The sequence below is a fragment of the Grus americana genome, chromosome 26 (genome assembly GCF_028858705.1).
Source record: "Grus americana isolate bGruAme1 chromosome 26, bGruAme1.mat, whole genome shotgun sequence".
Taxonomy (NCBI): Eukaryota; Metazoa; Chordata; class Aves; order Gruiformes; family Gruidae; genus Grus; species Grus americana.
In genome coordinates this window covers 4,361,985-4,381,708 of record NC_072877.1, presented here as the reverse complement: position 1 = coordinate 4,381,708, position 19,724 = coordinate 4,361,985, and the positions used below count along the sequence as shown (strand labels likewise).

Below are 19,724 nucleotides of genomic sequence, written 5' to 3'. Positions count from 1 at the left end.
TCACAGGGATTGTCTGGTCAAAGATAGAAGAACTGTACGTGCCGTGACACCCTGGGCTATAACAGCATATTGAATTACTAGATCAATACCTAATTTTTCTTCCACTATGTTACTGTGAAGATCTTATGAGCTCATCTGAAAGAGAGGAAAACAGAGCTTCTGCCCTTTGGTCTGATCCTAAATCTTTCTCTTCTCCTATCATTGTTTGCTGGAGGCAAAGAACTCACATTCTTAATCTCTATGCAGCAGATTTCTCCACTGCAGGCTGTACAAAAAAAGCCTTTCCCTTTTTTTGCCTGATGATTTGAGGCATCTGTCCACGCTCCAGCATAATTCTCCAGTCTGTTACTGCATCAACATAGTGGCTAGCTTCACCTCAAACCCACACCATCTTATGAAAACCAGTCTTCAAGATCATTCTTGCAGCTCATAAAAGGGACTACATCAATCCCATCTTTATATACACATGCACATTGCACAAGTTTTCTCCAAATTATAGCTTGGATTTTGCTTCCTATTCCATCTTTAAACTGTCAGTGAGAAAAGTAAACTTCACAGCCTCTTTCAGTTCGCTTTCTCCCGTGCATGACTTGTGCTCCCCTGCCCAAGGCACCGTTTTCCCACTCTTCACATTCAAACATATACATGTATCTTCCAGACACACAGATACATCATCTTGCCACGTCAAACACTGACCTAGTACCTTTCCTGGGGTAAAGGTACTGAAGGTACCCTTCCTCTTCTATACCACAAGTTGTTTGGGGCAGGGACTACATTTGTAATTACTACCAAACGAAGTACGTTGTCCGAACTCAAATAATAAACATTAATAAAATAGTGACTTGTCAATATGCGCTGCCCTAGCCCACCTCGGTCAGATGTTCATCCTGACACTGCAGGTTCACACGCAACTACCTGCAGATACCAGAACAGGGCAGCTACTCATTGCTGCCACCACTGCTGGAAGCGGCACGTCCTTATGGAGATGCAGATTCACATCCATGGATGTGAACCGACATCCTCAGGCAAATTTCATGTTTTCTTTGGATCTAAGAAAGGAAGGAGCTTCAGTTCCCAGCTTGGACACAGAGAAGTCCAAGAGGATCTTGGTCCAAGGTGGCAGAAATCACCTGAAGGCACTTAAACCGCCCAGTTTCTTTACAGATGCCCAGCATCCCACAAGAGTGAAATGCAACACCTTGAGCCCAAAACCTTAACTAGAATTGTTTGCAAAGGAAACCCAGTGAAGAGCCAACCCCCAGAAGTTCGCTGCTTCAGAGCAAGCGGGTGCTCTGCACCGACCTCAGCGCCAGCCTTCCTAAGACAGGCCCCAGCTCCGTAGTTGCCCGATGACTACTTGCCGTTATAAGGAGGGCCACTGTCCAGGCTTCCTCCGTAGCCTTTAGTATCACAGTAAGGAGGGGCCCAGCCCGGTTCACAGTGACAGTTCCTGTTGTTATTGCACACCTGCATTTAAACAACACAAACAGCACAATAAGGTCTTTTTAGTAACTTACGTTTCTACATATTTGAAAGCCGCGTGCGGTGGCCTCGTATGACTGTCTATTCTGTCCCTTCCGTATCACTCAGCCTGGAGACCTTTAACGTCAATTCTGAATAGTCCTTGGCCAGGCGTCTCAAGGTTTCACAGGACTTGGCAAGCACAACATTGTTCAGGATGAGCTTGCAAAGATTAGCTATCCCAACGGCTTAAAGAGCATGGCTTTTTTTTTTTTTTTTTTTTTTTGTGAAATGCAGAGTTTCAAATTACATTAGTGATACTGGAATTGGGAATTCTTGCCTGGCAAAAAACCCATCATCTTTAGTTGGCTCTAAAAAACCTAGTGTTCTCGTAACAAAGACGTCAGAGGACCTCACGTAGAAATGCTGCCAGTTATACCAAAACTTACAGACCTAGTGTTCATTGTAAGCGGACTACCGGCTCTGCTTACCCCATGTCCGTGACACTTCCTCTCCACATCACAGTCGTAGTTCAGAACGGAGGCGCTCACACACTGGAAGTGCCTGCAGATCTAGGGGAATTGCGAGACACACATAAGTGAAGGAAGGTGGCATTGCACCCCCGCGTTCCCCCGGCTGCCTGCTCCGCAGCCCAGGGCGCTGCAGCCACTCTGTGCTCACCGACCACAAAGCAAGCCTCCGACTCTTACGTGATAATCCCCAACTCTACAGAAACGCTACAAAAGGCTTCTCAGTATGGTGTCTGAACTGTTACTGGAAGTCTTTTGTCCCTACCCTGAATGTAAAGGAATAGCAATTAAATTGTGCACAGTAAGGATATGTGGAATGCACATTCCTCTGCTGGGGATAAGCTTCTAGGCTTTTTAGTTCAGTGGGATTTTAATTGAAAATTGTCTTAAAGGCATTTGTGTGTGCCTAGCTCTTCCTGCTCACTGACAGAGCAAAGATTCTGACTCTCAACAAACTTAATTTCTTTTGCTTCTTTCTTCTATAAACAAAAGGCTCATTACATTTTTTATGCACATGCACTGCAGTACCAGGCAGTGCGGGGAACCGATGGACTTGCTCAGTTCGGCGTTAACTACAGGCATCAAAAAATTAATGGCCATAAATATTCCGGAAGCAATACAGCTGAAAATTTTATTCACATAAAACCCCCGAATTATTACTTTAAGAAATCACTTTTTAATTGTTAATTACCTTTCCAGTATCACATTTGGTGCCTTCATTCACCATTCCTGGGTCTGGGACATCAGAGCCTAGCTGGAAATCTACACCCCAGCACGTGGTGCCTCTGATGGGAGTTTGGATAATAGCAGGCTTAATTCCAAAAACAGGCATAGTTTTCACGTTTTCACATTGCAGCTTCCCGCACATGGCATTCCTACAACATCAACATATGAACACTGTAGTGACACTTGAATTCATTCCGAGAAAAAGACTATCACGCATTTGATGTGATGTTTTCTTTCTAGTGGAAGACACTACTTGAAAATAAAATTGATGCAACTCGCCAGACAAAATTGAGCTGAGCCTCATTTCAGTGCTGCAAGAGTATGGATTTATCCCTCCTTTCTGTAAGCTGTTAGGATCTTTACATTAAAGAAAACATGACAATCTGCAACTTGTTTTTCTGTATGTGAACACCTTAGGATAAGAACAATCGATGATGGGAGATGTGGAACACACTCTCCTTGCCGCAGCCCCACGTCTGAACTGAACATCCCTGAGGCCACAGAACACCACACGCACGGGAAACTGTGGCACGAGCCCGAAAGATTTAAACCCAGCTATGGAAGAATTGCCTAAACATTCAAACTCATTTCAGCTATTACGTGCAAGAGTTAAAGCCAGACAGTCTAACCCAAAAGTCAACAAAAGTTACAACTGTGTAAGTGCGGGGCTTTAAGTGCTAATAGCAGCTTCAGAAATGAGGATAGAAAAGATGCGTTTTAAGCGCTCTCGCTGTGGGTTCAGAATGATGCACACATGTCAATAAGGTTAGACAATGGGATAACATACCTCTCCCCGATGCACCTCCTAAACCATCCCAAACTAATACTATGGCACTCGAATAAGGATTCTCAAGCATACATTTAGGAACTTCTCGATGCACTGAGCTCAACTCACCAGCTGGAACATTTCTTGTAGTCATGGCCATGGAAACCACAGTTGCCAAATCTGTCACCCTTGGAATTCACTTCAGCAAAACAAATGTTGGGGGCTGCTTTGGCTTCTGCAAACAATAACCGTCCCCCAGACAGAGGATCCAAGTTAGATGCGGACAGAAACACCTCACATTATCATGTCTCCTTTACCTAGCCCAATTACCCTGCTACACCTAGTGTTTTCCATGCAATACAGAGAGCTTAAGAACTCGATCAAAACAGTAAAGAGGTGGAAATGCCAGCACTACAGGGTGCCAAGTTTAAAAAAAAATCAAAAAGAGAAATAGTCACTTAACAGTGAGTCAGTTACACCATTTGGTATTTCTTCATGGCTTCTTTACAGCCCTGTACACCAGAAGCCCCACTGTAATAGGAATGATCAGTGCAAGAAAATTACTACTTGAATCACCAGCACAGCATTAAACGTAACAAAGGAAGAATGCGTGAAGGCTAAGGCATAAATTACCACTATTTCAAATCCTTTGCCAAAGCCAGCTGGTCTTTGTAACAGGAAAACAAGTAAATATATTTTAAATAAACTTAGTGTATTGTTTTAGCTACGTCTCCTAGAACAATCATAACACTGTGCTTTTCCTTACTTGAGCCAAAGATATCCTGACACTGCGCATCGTAGTACTGGCAAACGCCATTGTAACAGTAGGCTTCCTCGTTGTGGCACGGGTGACCGTTCTGAACGGTGAAGTCTGGCTGGCAGAACTGGAACGTGCCGTTGCAGTACTCCGGAAGGTCACACTCGTTGCTACTGGCCCGACACTCGGTTCCTCCAGGAAGGAGCTAGAGAGAGAGGGGAGGGGGAAACTGCATCAGAAAACAGAAACCTTACGGCACGGATGAACACTGCACCTGACCCACAATACGCCCCCAAAGAAGAGCATTGCTCTGAAGCCCTCGGTGGGTGCTGCATACACGCAGGACAAGTCCCTCTCACTGATGCGCTGGCTAGGCCAATGCTCTCCTTTTCTCAACCACTGAAGAACGCTTCCAAGTAACATGTCTGAGTCTCTAACCTGGCAGTTTTTACAGCAGTCACCATAAGCACATTCAGCACCGGACCGGAGTCTGCAAGTCCCTGGTTCACAGCAAGGATCACTTTCACATTCCTGAAAACAGAAGTGCTGTGAATGCCAAGAAATCGCACCCTCCGCCACGCACAGTCCCCTCTCCAGTGAGTGGCACGCCGGGCTACCCTGGCAGCACTCGTAAAACACACAAGCCTCTAACCTTGGGTGAGCCACAGTCACAGTCCTCCCCGGCATCTACCAGCTTGTTCCCACAGTACGGGACACTATAGGTTTCATCAGGCTTGGGAACGTTGAGCAGGCAGCTTCCGCCTTTGTTGAGGGTGAGCTTCTCAAAGTCTTCTGCACTGCAGCTGCTGAAGTTCCTCGATCCCCTGCAACAGAGAACATGAGCTTATCTTTAAGCCAATCCACAAGTATCCCCTCAGTTTGTAGACAAGGGTATCATTTGCTTTCCCCATGAGCTGCGAGCGTGACACAACTCTGCAAGAGTGCTTTGAAGATGAAAGCAACCTGTAAAAACAAAGCATGTGGGTGGGAAGTTTTGACCCTCGGAAAATGCTTTCCCTTTTCTCAGTTACTTACGATGCTCCAGAGCTCATAATGCAACTGCTTGCTCCACAGTGACAGACACGTTCATCATCATGGTTCATCCCCAGGTTATGTCCTAGTTCATGAGCCATAATTGATGCAAACATTTGTATACTGATTCTTCCAAACTGCACAAGAACAAACCAGAAGAAAATTAGCGGAGAGCTTATATTGAGAAAGTCAGTGTTTACTTATGTGCCAAAAGGACACTTCTGTCACCCCGTCTCGACATTAACAGCATTCTCAGACCAACTGTGCCTGCTTTCCAACCAAGCGCATGTCATTTGCTTAGTAATAAGAGCCCTCAGATAAACATATCGGGACACTCCCTAACAACCTCTACTTTCCAGTGCAGCTGCAACATTAACTGTTCTCCACACCAGCCCAAATCTCCTTAAATATGCAAACTCCAATTCCAGTACTTCTGTCCCTAGTCCAAGAAAACAAGATTGCTGGGATTGCCAGTTATCCGCGATCAGCAATTCAGTTCGTTAACGCTCTGCAATTTCACATAAAGAGGGCAGTCGACTGCACTGCTCCAGGTGTTCACAATTGGGAAGGTCAAGCAGACACCAGGGACAGATCTGAGGACACCCACAGCTCCCACGTACTTTTAAGGCAGGGGTGCTTAAAATGTCAGCAGAGAAGGCCTGTCCCTTTTTCATGAGTGCTGCACACTGGGGAGAGGGAAGGCTGAGCAGAGGATGCAGAAGACAGCAGAGAAGTTGTGATCCAGATATCATGGAAGTGCCAGAAACGGTTGGGGACCACAGAAAAATCCCCACTAAGCCACTTCAGTTTTGTTAGTAAAGATTGTGCACTTCCAAGAAGACTTCTGGAGTGCAAAACTCTTATCTTGCTCACATTCAGAGTATCACTAACGGTATCTCACCACATTAATGCCTCCCGCGTGGCTCTTGGAGCACACTGTTCCAACATAGGCCATTCCAGCTGTGCCACCAAACCCCTTCTTCCTACAGTCATGGGGAGAAAAAGGAAAGGCAGTCATCCCGCCTGTACAGACACACGATGCTGCCAGCGCTACAGCGCAGCCGCACAGCTGCTCAATACATCACTTCTGCGTGCGGGGCACAAAATACTGCTTTTCCAGCTTTCCGACACTAACAAAGGAGCACTGCTAGGAGCACTGCTATTGACTGCGGGTATGAATGTACCAGTTCAGCTTTATCTTTCTGTTCATGGTTCTTTTATTCTTTTAAATTAAGATAAGAGTTTGCAGAGAAAGTTATCCTCTTCCACATCTTCCCTCTAAATATAAAGAGCTAAACGGTCCACCCTTGTAATCATTTGTTTTAATTGGCTGTTAGCTGCCTTTCTACTACTGCCAAACTCCATAGATTTCTTTACTTGTCTGCCTCCTTTTCATCAGTATCTTATGTTGTTTCTACGCAGTTCTTAAAGCTTTAAGTGCAACAGCACAATGCACCACATTTCACTTCATATAAAAGAATTTTAAAATAACTATTTTTTCAGCCATTTCACCCTCACCACCTGAATGGTGCTGTTCTGCCTCAGAGGAGAAGAGGCCCCCACCTCCTGCGGGAAGGGGAGCTGCTGCTTCGCACGACGGCCGGCTGGGCTGTTGCCCCGTGTGAAGCAGCGCTCTCACCTCTGCCCTTCCTCGTACTGTGGGCAGTGACTTCCTAAGGGCTGCGCTATCTGCGGGAGCGGGAAGTGCACGGGGCGGGCATCCCAGAATTGGGGCAGAAACGGCAGCTCCGGAAGCTCTGTGCTAGTTTACGGCAGTAGGGACGGACAGATTAAAGTCACGCGTCAAAGCTCAAGGCATGTAGCTAGCTCTGGATACCAACTGCAGAAACGACTTTAAAATGCAATGCTCTGCACCAGGTTTCTGCTCATTTTCAAGTGGAAAAAGCCGCAGATTACAAGTCTAACTGGTGTACAACCTGACAAAGGATTATCTGAATGGAAGCTTTATACAACACAATATATAACACTGCAGGACAGGAAAAAAATATTGGTTTTTAGCCATATACCTCTCAGAGAGGACACTGAATTCAAGGACCACAGAAACCTTCTTAAAAATGCTTAAGTTGACTTGGAATGTTTTCCCAAGTACATAAAACACAGCAGATTGCGCTGGGTTCTCTGCTGAAATACAACGGCTACTTTTGACGGTAGAGCACGGCTGAGCAGACAGGAGTAGAATAAGCTTCTTAAGGGTCCAAGGGAGGGAACTGCAACTCACAGAACAAACTGGGCACTGTCGTGTCTCCGGCGCAAAACGAGATTCTTCTCTCGCCACTGTACAAAATTTGCCAGCACATCACCAGCGCCTCCGTCTGTGCTAATTATGTTTTCATACTTCCAAATCTCCAGACCGACCAGCACAATGCGGATGTTCAACATGATGTACATCTGAGGAGGAAAAAAAAAAAAAAAGGAGAAATATTTCTGAAGACCTCCAGATAGGAACAAGTGGTCTGGCATTATTTCTCTTATTGCAAGAATCTACTTTTTCTCTTTGGGTTTTTTAGTTTTCTTGGTTTTTTTAAATTTTGTACATAATTCAAATCACCAGAATGCATTTTCCCTGTGATTCAGACTTTCATTAGCTACAGGATCAATGACAAAATCCAAAACAGAAATAAAAAGGAGACTCAATCCTGACAAATAGCATTGTCTGAAATAGTCAAGCTGAAAGACATGCTTTTTCTCTAACCTTGACAAATACTTAAGAATTGCAATAATTGCAGCAATCTGTCCTGTCTCTCACTGTATGTAGCACAGGTTGGAAGAGTTCCCTAAATTAATTCTCAAGTACGATGACTGCAGATGAATTTAGAGGTGGAAAAGCTTTCATAGCAATGCATTCAAAGCTCCCTGTCCATAAAAGCTGCCATCGCTTTGCTGCCCCTGCTCCTCCGGCACAACATGCAGGCGTGACTCTGAGTCCTATCAGTCACCAACATAATGACTGAGGGAACAGGTTTAGCTCCTGGCTTGATAAAAACCTTTATTTCATTCTCAGCAAAGTGGTAACCGAACAGACTCCACGGTGGGAGTTTACACAAGTAACAGAGCTGCAGGGCTGCTGCACACAGCATCATTCCCACCCACGCTCAGCGTAGCTTTAACTTACGCTGTCAAGGAAGTTTGCCAGTTGCACCATGTGTTCTCTTACTTCTGTTTCACTCTTCCCAAAATCTTCAAACTGCAAGACAAAGAAACTTAGCCACGAAGAGATAAAGACAAGAGTTAGAAAAAGGAACAAAACATTTTAAGACTAGTAAAATGGAAAAATATTTTTGCCTGGCTCCAAATCTCCTGTCAAGATGCTACTAATCAAGACAGGACCATCCTCATTGCTATTGCTCAACAGCTCAATAGTCAAGAGAAAACAGCAAAGGCAGGTTTTGCCACGCAAAAAAAGTTTTTTTCCTTACATTATTAGCTTCCTTGCCGATAGAAACTCTCCATGTCTGACAGTTTACTCTTCCCTGAAGAGTACTGCATAGAACATGTTTATTCAGTTTTAGGTTAGCGTGTTTGCATAACATTGGCTAAAGCGTCTCTGTCTTTCAACAATCCATTTGGGAGTAATGAAGACTGAGGGCTTTTCAAGCCATCTCCTGGGGATAAGGAAGGGAAAGTGACACACAATTCCTACCTTTTCTTTATCCACAACTATGAACAGCTCCACGTATCTTGTTTGATGTAGGACTGCTCTCTTCTTCTGCGGAACAAAGTTTTAGACAACTTCAATTTTATTAATTCAAGTGTAAACAAAAAAAATCATGACACTGTCATATTTCACTTGATACAGCTAGTGGTTTGAGAGACACACCCAAAGCACACTGTGCCAAGACGAAAACACGCCAAAACCAAGAAGTGTAATCCGATGCAATGACAAATTCTCTGTAAGTAATTTACACTAAAATTTAGCTGCACAAAGATTTCCTGCATTTCAAGAGCGAGGGACCTTTTTACTTTTTCACGCAGGTTTCTTTGGAAAGACAGCATGCGTTTTTACAAAGGAGCAGAAAGACACCAACAAGCAAAGCCAACAACCTTGAAGTGAAACACAATGTTTCTCATAGTCCTGCTTTTACTGCAACCGTATTCTTGTATAGCCGGTCTTTAAACTGACAAGGGGGACCTGCACACCAAACTGTTATTCAGAGGGTTAAGAGAATGGCATAAACACCACAATATTCTCCTGGCTTCTGATGCAATACTTTGTTAATGAGCCTCTCCAATGAAGCTAGTGTTCCTGCCCTTAAAAAGCCCCAGAAAGCTCTGCCCCTGAACAATCTAACTACCACTCGACTCTCACTGCTGTGTGCAGAAGCACAAGGAAATTGCAGCTGCTTTGTTGAAGTAACTGAGTTTTTCAGCAGCGTAGAAAGCCCTCTGAATCAGAAACCTTTAGGCATGTGTTAAATCCCAGGAAATCTGATAAGCTGCTTCCATATTCTTAGCTGAACAGTCACAAAACGCATTGTAGGGGACTGTGGAGAAAACACTGGAGTACTTACTCGCAGCAGCTGAGTCATACTGGGATGGTGATTTTCCTCTGTACGTTCCCTTTCATGCTCTTCAGTGCTTACCCCACACATCGTGGGCTCTTTCTTCACATTATCCAATCGATATACAATGTGTTTAGAGGCAGACGAGGCATCCATTGGCTCAATTCCATAGGTGATGTTCCCTACTGTCACCAAACCCCTAAAGTACGGTAGGGTGTGAGAAATTCTTGCATTAAGCACAGAGGATCGTTACCCAGGTTTCTACAGTAAAGCAAAGGAACAGTTATTCTTTGATAACTAAAGGTATGCCTATAGCTCAGTCCTTGCAAAACGGCATGATGCATCCCAGGCCTTAAAGCAGCCTTGCCCTGGATAGGGCCTTCACAAATATAGCAAATTAAATGGTTTCGTAAGGGTTTGCAATGCCCAAGAAATTAAGTCGCAGGCCTTAAGCAGAAATGCTTTAGTTCAATTACTGTTGACGCTCTGGTGTCCGACATGGCACTGCAAAAAAATCAAAGCACCAAGAGTTATGGAAATTAGCCCAAAGCAGAAAAAAAAATTCCAATCAAATTTGATGTGCACAAGCTTTAGGGCCAATTTTGTAAAATTTGCAGACTAGCGTGCGACTTTCCATTTTTGCACTATGTACAGTTCTTTGTAGCGACCATCTACCCAAATTAGAAAATAATCCAAAATTTGTGCCAAAGAATGACTTACTGTACTCTGATAACAAATTGCAACTTATTTAATGGCATTTCAAATATCTATTAACTACATGAATAAAAGGTACCGCAGAAAGACTGCACAAAGTCATAACACTATTGCAGCTTGGCCCGGGTCAATAAATCCCCGCCTGGCTGAACAGCGGTTAAAAACAGAGCAAGAATTTTGTTTCAGGTTCAGCGAGCCGCGAGACTCACGTGACAACAGGGACACAAAAGACGAGCTGTGCTACCTGAGCCCCGAGCAAGTGCTGACAGCAACCACAGAATCCAGGGTCCCCTCCACGTATCCCTGATAATGGCAATGATCCTATATGGGAAAACACGGGCGCATTACACACATATTCCACGCGTATCTGCACACCCAGTGTGATCTCTGGTGGCGTAATTGCTATGCCTACCAGTGACCAGCAGTAGTTACAACTTGACAATGTAATGTGCTTTAAGTTAAATTTACCACACGCCTTTTATCTATAGCTTCAAACATGCCTCTAGCTCTACCACAATATAACAGTGTTTCCTTCACTAACCTGCATCTAAGGATTTCCTTACCTGCCTTAGCACCACAAGGACTTATATATATGAAGCTAATCAAGACGCCAGGGTACAGGACTCCAAACGGATCCCTGCATCCCTATCCTGCAAAGCAGAGCCTCTTCACAACTCAATGGGACCAGCAGTTCGTTACAGATTTTGGTTTAACATCCCCCTCGCCCACTCAGTCACTCTGCCTGAAGCCGGATTCAGAGCTGGCGCTGCCAACGCGTTACAAATGCCCGGCAAGCAGGGCTCAGACGCATTATCGAGCAACAGCATTTCTTAACTTGACCATAAGCCATCCTACTCTTCACGTCTGTCCTCCACCCTGCCTCAAATATTTTGAGGCCAACCCCTCCCTACCACTTTGGGCCAAATCACCATTCAGCCTTCTAGGAAATAGCGCTGCAGAACATTTGGCTTGTACGTAACCTCTCTCCGGCAAGAAGAGGGCCAACACCTGCTATCCTCGCCAACCGGCGCTGCCGGGACCTTTCGGTTGCACAGTACATCCCTCATCAGCCCTGATGAAACAAAGTACTTCCATTTTGTCCTCTGTATCTACACACTTTGGAAACCAGACAAGGGGGTAGTATGGGGCAAATACACTCCATTTTCTCTGGCAAGTGCATTTTTGAACATTATTACAGGGGTCAGGTAGATAATGTCGCCTGCTGTTTCAGCAATGACCACAGAAAGCACTGAAAGCATGTGCTAATCCTTCAAGGCCACCGAAGGGACTTTCATGACCTCGTGCAGAAAAAGCATTTTTCCTTAGTCAATCCCTAGGAAGTCAATCCCCAGCTGACTCAGGTGCTCTATTTTCAAAAAAACAAGATCCCATGAATCACATATGACTAACACTTCCCTTTCAAAGGAACAACGTTGATACGTAAGAAGAGTGAAGCCATTAGAAATACTCTCGTACTTTTTGTATCACACGAGCTACTTTTTACTCTTATTCTACAGCAGCAATTAAATTTTCAAAGACAACCTATCAGGCAGCCTCCTTGTGCAGAAAGAGAGGGCTCCAACTGCTTCTTCAGTGGAATAACTCCATCGATACTATGCAGGTAACATCATTCTCATAGTCCTCCAGACTTGATCTCATCCATCCCCTCCAGTAGTTCCCAAATTTCTGGACTAACGGATAGCCTTGTCGACTCTGAAAAATCCTCAGAGTTGCTAACAGACAGCCTCACACAACTGAAAAGATGGGTCAGCAGCTGACCATTCATTTTGACTTGTGGACCAATCTGGAAGACCATTGTGTGCAAAATTAAAGGTATATATTCAGCCACTAAAACAGCCCAGTTCTGCTCCGTGTGCTCTGGCCCCCGTGAGAAGCAAGGCCTGCGTGCAGAAGCGATACCAACACTGCACGGTGCTGTACAAGGACAGCACCACCCTTGATAATAAGGGTTCTGGCAGCTAAGAAGAACATTTCCTTTTTAGAGAAGAGTAAGTTTTAATTAGACAGCAATCACCTCCACATAAGAAAAGGGGATCTACTACAAGCTCCAAGCTAGAGCCTCATCCAAAATCAAGGCTTCTCTCCAGGAAGAAGGCAGTGTGCCCATGGGAGTAGAAGGTGGCCCAGTGAAAAAACACAACTATCGGTTTCTAACATGCGACCACCTCATCATGTAGATGCTCAGTGTTCAAGTCACCTTCGGTAAGGGTATAAAAAGAAAGAATTCCTACCTGGATATCTGGGTATTCAGTCTGCAACTTCCCCTCCTTATTATAGGTATAAACTGTGAAATCTTTGGGAAGCAGTTCTCTGTAAGGAAAGGGGAGAAGGAATACAAGAGGAATTTCATGGAATGACCGCGACATTACAGCAGGGCAGTAAGATGATCTTAATCAAAAGCATCACAAGTACGTAAACTGCAATTAAATAAGGAAACATTCAAAAGGAAAAAAAACCCAATTAACAAAGAAATGGTGCATTTCCACAGCAAAATCCAAGATATCAGAATGGCGGAAACATTAATGAAAAAAATCAATACCTCACCCCAGGTACGTAAAACAAGCCTCAAAACCCATTAAATTGTGCTAAAAGTTTGCTTTCATGCAGAATAAAAAAAAATAAAAATCCCAGCACTCAGTCTGCTGCATATGACTTCTCTTCCCCAGCTGTGGAAGGAAGTGCATCGGGAAAGTCTCCCACGATTAAGACTGCTGACCCATACTAGTAAATCCCTTGATGCGGTGCAGTTGAATTCCCATGTTTCCAAGGGTCGGGGGCTTGGCAAGGAGCAGCTAGAGATCCCCAGGGGCTTCTACACTTAAATAGTTAATGTCTCTTTTGTCTATTTTCAGGGCAGTTTTAAGAAGCAATGGCCTGATAAACGGTAACTTGCTGTTGCTGCAAGCAGCCCTTTAAAAATTGACCTCAAGCCAGGCAACAGCTATATTGTCTATAAGTTATGGATATCAAGGCCTTGGATATAAAGACAGCTTCTCGTTTATTACTCTTCTTGTGCTACTGAGACAGGGGAAGAAAAACCCTGAAACAATAAACAAAACCCAGAAGAAAGTGAAAATATTTACTTGACATATAGTTCAGTTTGTTTATTTTTAGTTGTGGATGGAGAGTGTCATTTCAGATCTCCTTTGAGCAAACTACTGCTTCCTTCGCTGAGCGGGGATCACCAGGGCTGCTGGCTGACAGCCAGGATGGTGACTGAATCCACTTTTGCCCTCTGTCTCTGCAGATTTCACAGAGCTAGCATGTAACTACACTTCTCATAAAGAGCCTCAAGGATCGGAACTCGCGTGCTACCTGCCAGCTTGTTATTTGGACACAATAGATGGAATTTAACAATTGCAAGAAATTAATCACTTACTTGTTCTTTTCTAGATGAATTGTGTATTCTTTTCCCTCTATCTCAATAGCATACGACACCCTGTCCTGAATATAAAAAAAGTTGCATTTTACTCATGTTAATGAATAAAACATTCTTTGAAATCAATAAAATTTTGGCAGAAAACTGTCTCTGCAAGCTCCATTACTGCTACGACTATAGCATTCAAATCACTACCATCATCCTCCATAACTCGGGACTAGTCTGTATCGTTAGCCTTTTTAGATGTAGCTGTAGTTGCTGGAGATGCAGCTCATACCAACAAAATTTAAACCACCTCCTAGAGGGATGCAGCACTCTGTCAATCCCATCATGGTTCTTGCTGGCATCCTGACACCGGTCAGGGAGCGGGTGTTCCTTCTGCTCCTAGCCGGTGTCGCTGAGCCCATGAGGCTTCGCAATGAGAAGATGACACAGCCATCAGGATTTGCTCTGGTTCCCTGACATCCAGGAGACAAAATGACCGCCATGTCCACACACTGAAATTGCCAGAGACTGAGCTAATAAACTTTCCTTCCTAAATCCAGACCAGGAATAATCACATGTGGGTGAGCCTGAAAACTATTTTATAATTGTCCCTACCTCCGGAACCTGGCATCCCTTCCTGTGTAACTGGGGAAAAGTCACATGAAGAAAGCTATTTCAAAATAGCTTTGTGGTTTTCTTATTCCTTGTTTCTAAGACTTCCACAGAAAACCTCTTAGTTACAGCTGGAAAAGGACAATACAGTTTTAATATTGAACGTTCACAGTGAGCCAGTACCTCCACAGCCTTGTGCCAGCCAAGTGCTACACACAGTGGTTAGGGTACCTTAATATTTAAGTGGATAAGCTGAATTGCCTGACCACGACATTAAGTATCACAGCAGGAGTACTGGTCAACGACTGCGATAAACGGCAAGGCATTTTTGCTAATATTAAATTCTGCCAGCGTTTAGAAGATTTGTCACTAAACACAGTTGGTCTAATCCAAATACTTTGAAGCGTGCAGTCTTTAGTTATGTGGCTACAGCAGAATAATATAGGCTGGCAAGTACCGCTGGAGGTTGCCTAATCTGACCCCTGCTCAAAGCAGCTACAGAGCTGGCCCAGGCTGCTCAGGGCCTCCTCCCATCAGACTTTGAGCATCTCCCAGGATAATGATTCCACCACCTCTCTGAAACTCATTCCAGTGCTTAGTAACTCTTATTATGCAACTTTTACACCCAGATCAAAAATCCATTGCGACAACTTGTAACCTCTGAAGCAGGGAGGTATTTACTGTAACTCAGCTAAAGGCGATGCTAGATGTAATCTATCTTTTGTAAGGATGGATACTTGTTTGCTGCTAGATGAATCCGACAAGCGTTTCACGACAATTTCAGGTCAGTTCTGGGTGGATCTCATTAGGAAGTCGATATTAAACTGAAGGCATTTTAAAAACTGTACTGTACAGTACCTGTACTGAGGAGCCATCGGAAGCCTCTCGTCGTTCTCTTCCTAACCTCTGCGGGATTACAACTTCGTAGGAAGACAACAGGGAAACCTGCTGGAAACCTAGAAAACAGAACAGAAACACTGGCTAAAGAAAAAAAAAAAGCAATCGGAAGGATAAGGCACAAGGAAGAAAATGCTATTTCAGGAAAAGCCCCCTCAGTAGGAAGGAGGCAGCCCGTGATTCCAGCTCAGGTCTCCAGCTTGTCACAGACCCCTGAAACGGGGCTGCTCCATGCAGGTCTGCAACGCTGCACGGGACAGATCCTCTGCCACTAGACTGGCATCGTTTCCTATCGCATACTTACAAGCTTTACTTTTAAGAAACAACATTGCACCACATTGCCAAGGCACTGCACGTGTTTAGAGAGCTGTAACCCAAAAAGAAAAAGCCAAAGGCCCTGATACACACAGCAAATCTCTGAGCAGAGCACACTTGGATTGCCTCGTAAAAGGTCAGAGAAAACAACACACAAACAGCAGAGAAGACACCAAAATTTCCAAAAGGTTTCACGTTGAAAGCTTCGCATTCCAATTACTGTCTTACAAGTATCTACCTCATACACCATCACTTCCCATCAGCAGGAATCAGAGCATTTAACAAAGCAGGTCAGCACAAAGAGAACTTGTTCAAGGACACACAGAAAGACAGTGTCAAAACCAGGTGTCCCGTGCTGCAAAGCTGCTGAATGGCACCAGCTCGACCATGCAGCCTCTCCAGATTAGCTCCCAGGGGCTCCAGTGGTTCCTGTGCTTCCCGATGGCATGGCAGCACAAAGCCAGCCCAGCAGAGCTCAGCATTACGCCAAACTTCTGACACAAGGCCAGTACTACTCATTAGGTTCTTAGAGAGCTCTTAAGGACCTTATAAAAACAAGTGAGGTGAAACAAATGCATGTAACAAAGCGGCCTTTTGCAGACCACTTTATAAATGATTTGCATATGCAACATCAGACAGATCCTCTGAACCAAACAAAAGGCTACGGTCTAAGTTTCCTTTATAAGGCATCAGTTTTTGCAAGCAACTGTTCTCTATCGACTGTGTAAACAATAATAAATTGCACATGTAAATTATTTCTCCCATCAATGGCTGCTGTCTGCCTGTGCCTGGCTCGGGAGCAGCTCCCCCGGGGAAGTGGGAGGTTGGTCACCCGGGATTGCAGGCAGGATTAAGAGCAACAGTTTTACTAGCTCATGGCAATGGAATCAGTGAGCTCATCAGAGGAGCCTAAGCTTCCCAACCCAGGTAGGGGGAAGGGAGCAGTTACCCTCCTTGTCGCCACCTGTCTCCAGAAATAATTGCCAAATCCTGGGGGGGGGGGGGGGGAAGGCGTGAGAGGGTGTTTAGTTTCTGAGATCCTCCAAACACTCTCTGAGTGGGACCAAGATGCTGCATTCATTTAAAAAACAGCCACTCTGAGCATACCAAAACTCACACTGCAACTCCGAAGGCATCCGTGCCTTTGCGGTGGCACGATGGCACTGTGCGCTCGAAGCCTCCGTGGGAGGCCTGCTCCGTCATTTTGGAAATGGGCTGCAGCCCCCACATGGGCTTTAATGCCAGGGGTTCCCCGAAAGCCTCCCCAAGCCAGAACCGCCAAGCTGCAGAGACATTCAGACTCCTGCAGTTGCTTTTGCAGCCTCTCTTGTCCCCAGCAACCTCAACACTACGAGTATCACCTCGGATTGGCGTTCCAAACGGGCATCCCGGTAAGCCACTGCCCCAGTGCAAAGCACATCCACTTTTTCTGCACTCTTTCCACCGATAGCCCTGAAGGGGAAGCAAAAGCAGTTCAATAGCTTTCAACTTCTCTCACGTTACAGCACGTACGTCCGTCTGTCTGTCTGGAGAACACAGATACACTGCAGTGCACCTATTTTCAATACAACATTTTTATCGCACAATCATAAGCAGAGCTGTGTTGTTTCTCAAGAAATAACATAGTACACATACTGCAGCAGAAGTTTCATTAATTACAGTGATTGTTGGAATAAAGGTATTAAAAAAGCAGAGAGAAACTTCCTGAAAATAGCCCTTATGTTCACAGGCTACAGAAAGTACCTCCTTGGCCCCAAAAAACAGGGGAGGGAAGGGCTGCTTCCTTCCCTGGGATGAACCACCAAAGTACATACTCCGGCAAATCACTTCTCTACATTCGTCATTTCCAACCACACATTGCGCTCGTATCTTGTCCCGAGCTCTTGCACTTTGCTGCTCTGCACTTGTTACTTCCCCACTGCCATCCAGAAGTGCCTTTATTAGTGGGGGGTGTGACATTTGGACAGAGTTTTGGAGACTCTTAGGACACATGCTACAGAAACAGCAGGGCACGGCTGACCTTTGCAGCGCTCAGAAAGCGGCATGCCTCCCCAAAAGCAGCTTGGAAGCGGAAGACAAAGGAGTGAATCATCCCATGAAGCTAGCAAAACTGGGAGGGATTTCTGTGAAGAGTGCAACTCTGAGAGGCTCTTGCAGAGAAAAGGCACCAAAAGCGTTCGGTTTTCAACTCTCTGAACACTCCGACAGTTCTCCCCCTGCTTTCTGCTCTCCTTCCCTCCCATCACTACCCCCAGCTTAGGAGGTGGTTTCAGGTACGGTGCCTTATTCTTCCCTTCATTGAGGGCAAAATTCATCAGAGCAGAAGGGTGTGTTCATCTTAACAAAGTGCTTCCTACTACAATATGCTAAAATATAAGGGTAGGAAGGCATCACCTTGCTTTCTAGTGGAACTAAAAAGAGAAAAGCAGCCTTCACATTGAAAGTTCAAACAATGCAAACAGCGTTCCCTTTAACTTTGGGTTCTCTTTCATTTTCTGGCAAAAACATCCTTTCTCTCCCCACGTTTCAGCACGGATCGAATTGACAACGAGCCCGCGGATGTATAGAAGAGAGAAGAGTTTGTTTTGTGAGATTCTCACTGGGACAAAACCGGTCTGCAGTGGCTGAAAGCACAGCACACCCCTTTGCTGGCACCTCCCAGGACAAAAGCATCTGTAATGGCAGGTACCTCCATCGCCTTGACCTTCGCTGTATAAAGAGTCTATTTTCATGCCAACTGCCCTGTGCAACATTACACGCATCACTAGCAACCCTCAAAGAGGGCACCAGACTAGTTAATCAAAAATCCAATGAAAGCGACAAGTGCAATGAAGTAGGAATTAGAACGCGCAGGAGACAATCCTATCCCTAAATCTTCCTCCTACAAAGGCTCCTACTAGGGGACGGACCTTTTTCCTAATGAGTAACATAGGTCTTGAAAGACATGTCCTTACTCCAATAACACACTGGCCACCTCAAGTCCCACCTAGGACCCAAGGCTGCTTCTAGTGACTGACACATTCAGACCTTATCTCACCCGGGGAAGAAAAACATACTCTGACCCAATTAGCACAGGGCGGAATTCCGCAAGGACAAGGCAGCTTGCAGCTATCGCAGCAGTCTAGATAAACGCCAGGTTCTCACACGCTGTGAAGGCATTGTTGGATATGTTCCTGCAACCACGTTGGTATTAAGATGCTACCCTCCACTCAAGATGGTTACTATCCATGAGAATTCATCCATACATTTCAGTACAAAGTAAAGGGGGTTTTAATTCATGGCAATTAAGGAAAGGCAGAAGTGACAGCAAACCCCAAATCCAGATACTCAGCTCTTTTCCACATAAGATGTTTGAAGAAATTTATATTGTTTTCCTAAGATACACTACTGTGTGCAGCTTTTTCTCCACCTCCTTTTGAGAAACTTCACTGCAATATAATAAGTATGGTTCTCAAGCACAGTAGTTCGCAATAAATTTTTCAGTAACTTGCAGGACTTCCTGTACTCAGGTGCTTCCTGCCAATGGCCAAGGCTGCTGTCTGAGTCGTGCTACATGCCACCACTGAGAATATGCTTCTTATCATTCATTCTTGGGTGTAACCCTAGTTGAGATTGTATTTCCAAGGAGAAAAAAAACCAATTGCATCCCCTATATTTAATCTTGTCTCATTAAAGACTGCCTTTAATTACCAAACATTGGAGGCAACTAGGAAGATGTGAATCATCTTTCCCTCCCCGCCCCAAATCCACAGTAGGAATTTTGTGTGCGTTCCATAGCGTGCGGGAGCTTGAAAACCATCGAAACGTGTCATAGCTGTTAGGGTTCTCCAGACGCTGAGGTAAGCTGTTATGGCATTCACTCCCCGACAGGTAAGATCTATATTCAGCAAAAGTCAAGCTGCATCTCCTGTCTTCGCAGAGCTTGGCATGCCTGCAGACCATTGGCTCAGTTACAGAAACACAGCATGCAGCTACATCTACCCACAGTAAACAGTTCACCCCAATATCA

General features: G+C 44.9%; 1 protein-coding gene across 1 annotated transcript in view; it reads right to left on the bottom strand.

The window, feature by feature from the left end:
- The window catches only part of ADAM9 (ADAM metallopeptidase domain 9), a 30,041-nt gene that overhangs the window by 4,587 nt on the left and 5,730 nt on the right, over positions 1 to 19,724 (bottom strand). The window contains exons 2-18 of the mRNA XM_054804752.1: positions 15,362 to 15,459; positions 13,907 to 13,971; positions 12,759 to 12,837; positions 10,751 to 10,827; positions 9,802 to 9,991; positions 8,934 to 8,999; positions 8,406 to 8,477; positions 7,512 to 7,681; positions 6,174 to 6,255; positions 5,276 to 5,409; positions 4,893 to 5,064; positions 4,679 to 4,771; positions 4,250 to 4,445; positions 3,613 to 3,718; positions 2,683 to 2,866; positions 1,953 to 2,033; positions 1,362 to 1,467 (exon numbers count right to left, since the gene is read on the bottom strand). Of these exons, the coding sequence (XP_054660727.1) occupies positions 1,362 to 1,467; positions 1,953 to 2,033; positions 2,683 to 2,866; positions 3,613 to 3,718; positions 4,250 to 4,445; positions 4,679 to 4,771; positions 4,893 to 5,064; positions 5,276 to 5,409; positions 6,174 to 6,255; positions 7,512 to 7,681; positions 8,406 to 8,477; positions 8,934 to 8,999; positions 9,802 to 9,991; positions 10,751 to 10,827; positions 12,759 to 12,837; positions 13,907 to 13,971; positions 15,362 to 15,459 (1,971 nt within the window). The remainder of the gene's footprint in view (positions 1 to 1,361; positions 1,468 to 1,952; positions 2,034 to 2,682; positions 2,867 to 3,612; positions 3,719 to 4,249; positions 4,446 to 4,678; positions 4,772 to 4,892; positions 5,065 to 5,275; positions 5,410 to 6,173; positions 6,256 to 7,511; positions 7,682 to 8,405; positions 8,478 to 8,933; positions 9,000 to 9,801; positions 9,992 to 10,750; positions 10,828 to 12,758; positions 12,838 to 13,906; positions 13,972 to 15,361; positions 15,460 to 19,724) is intronic.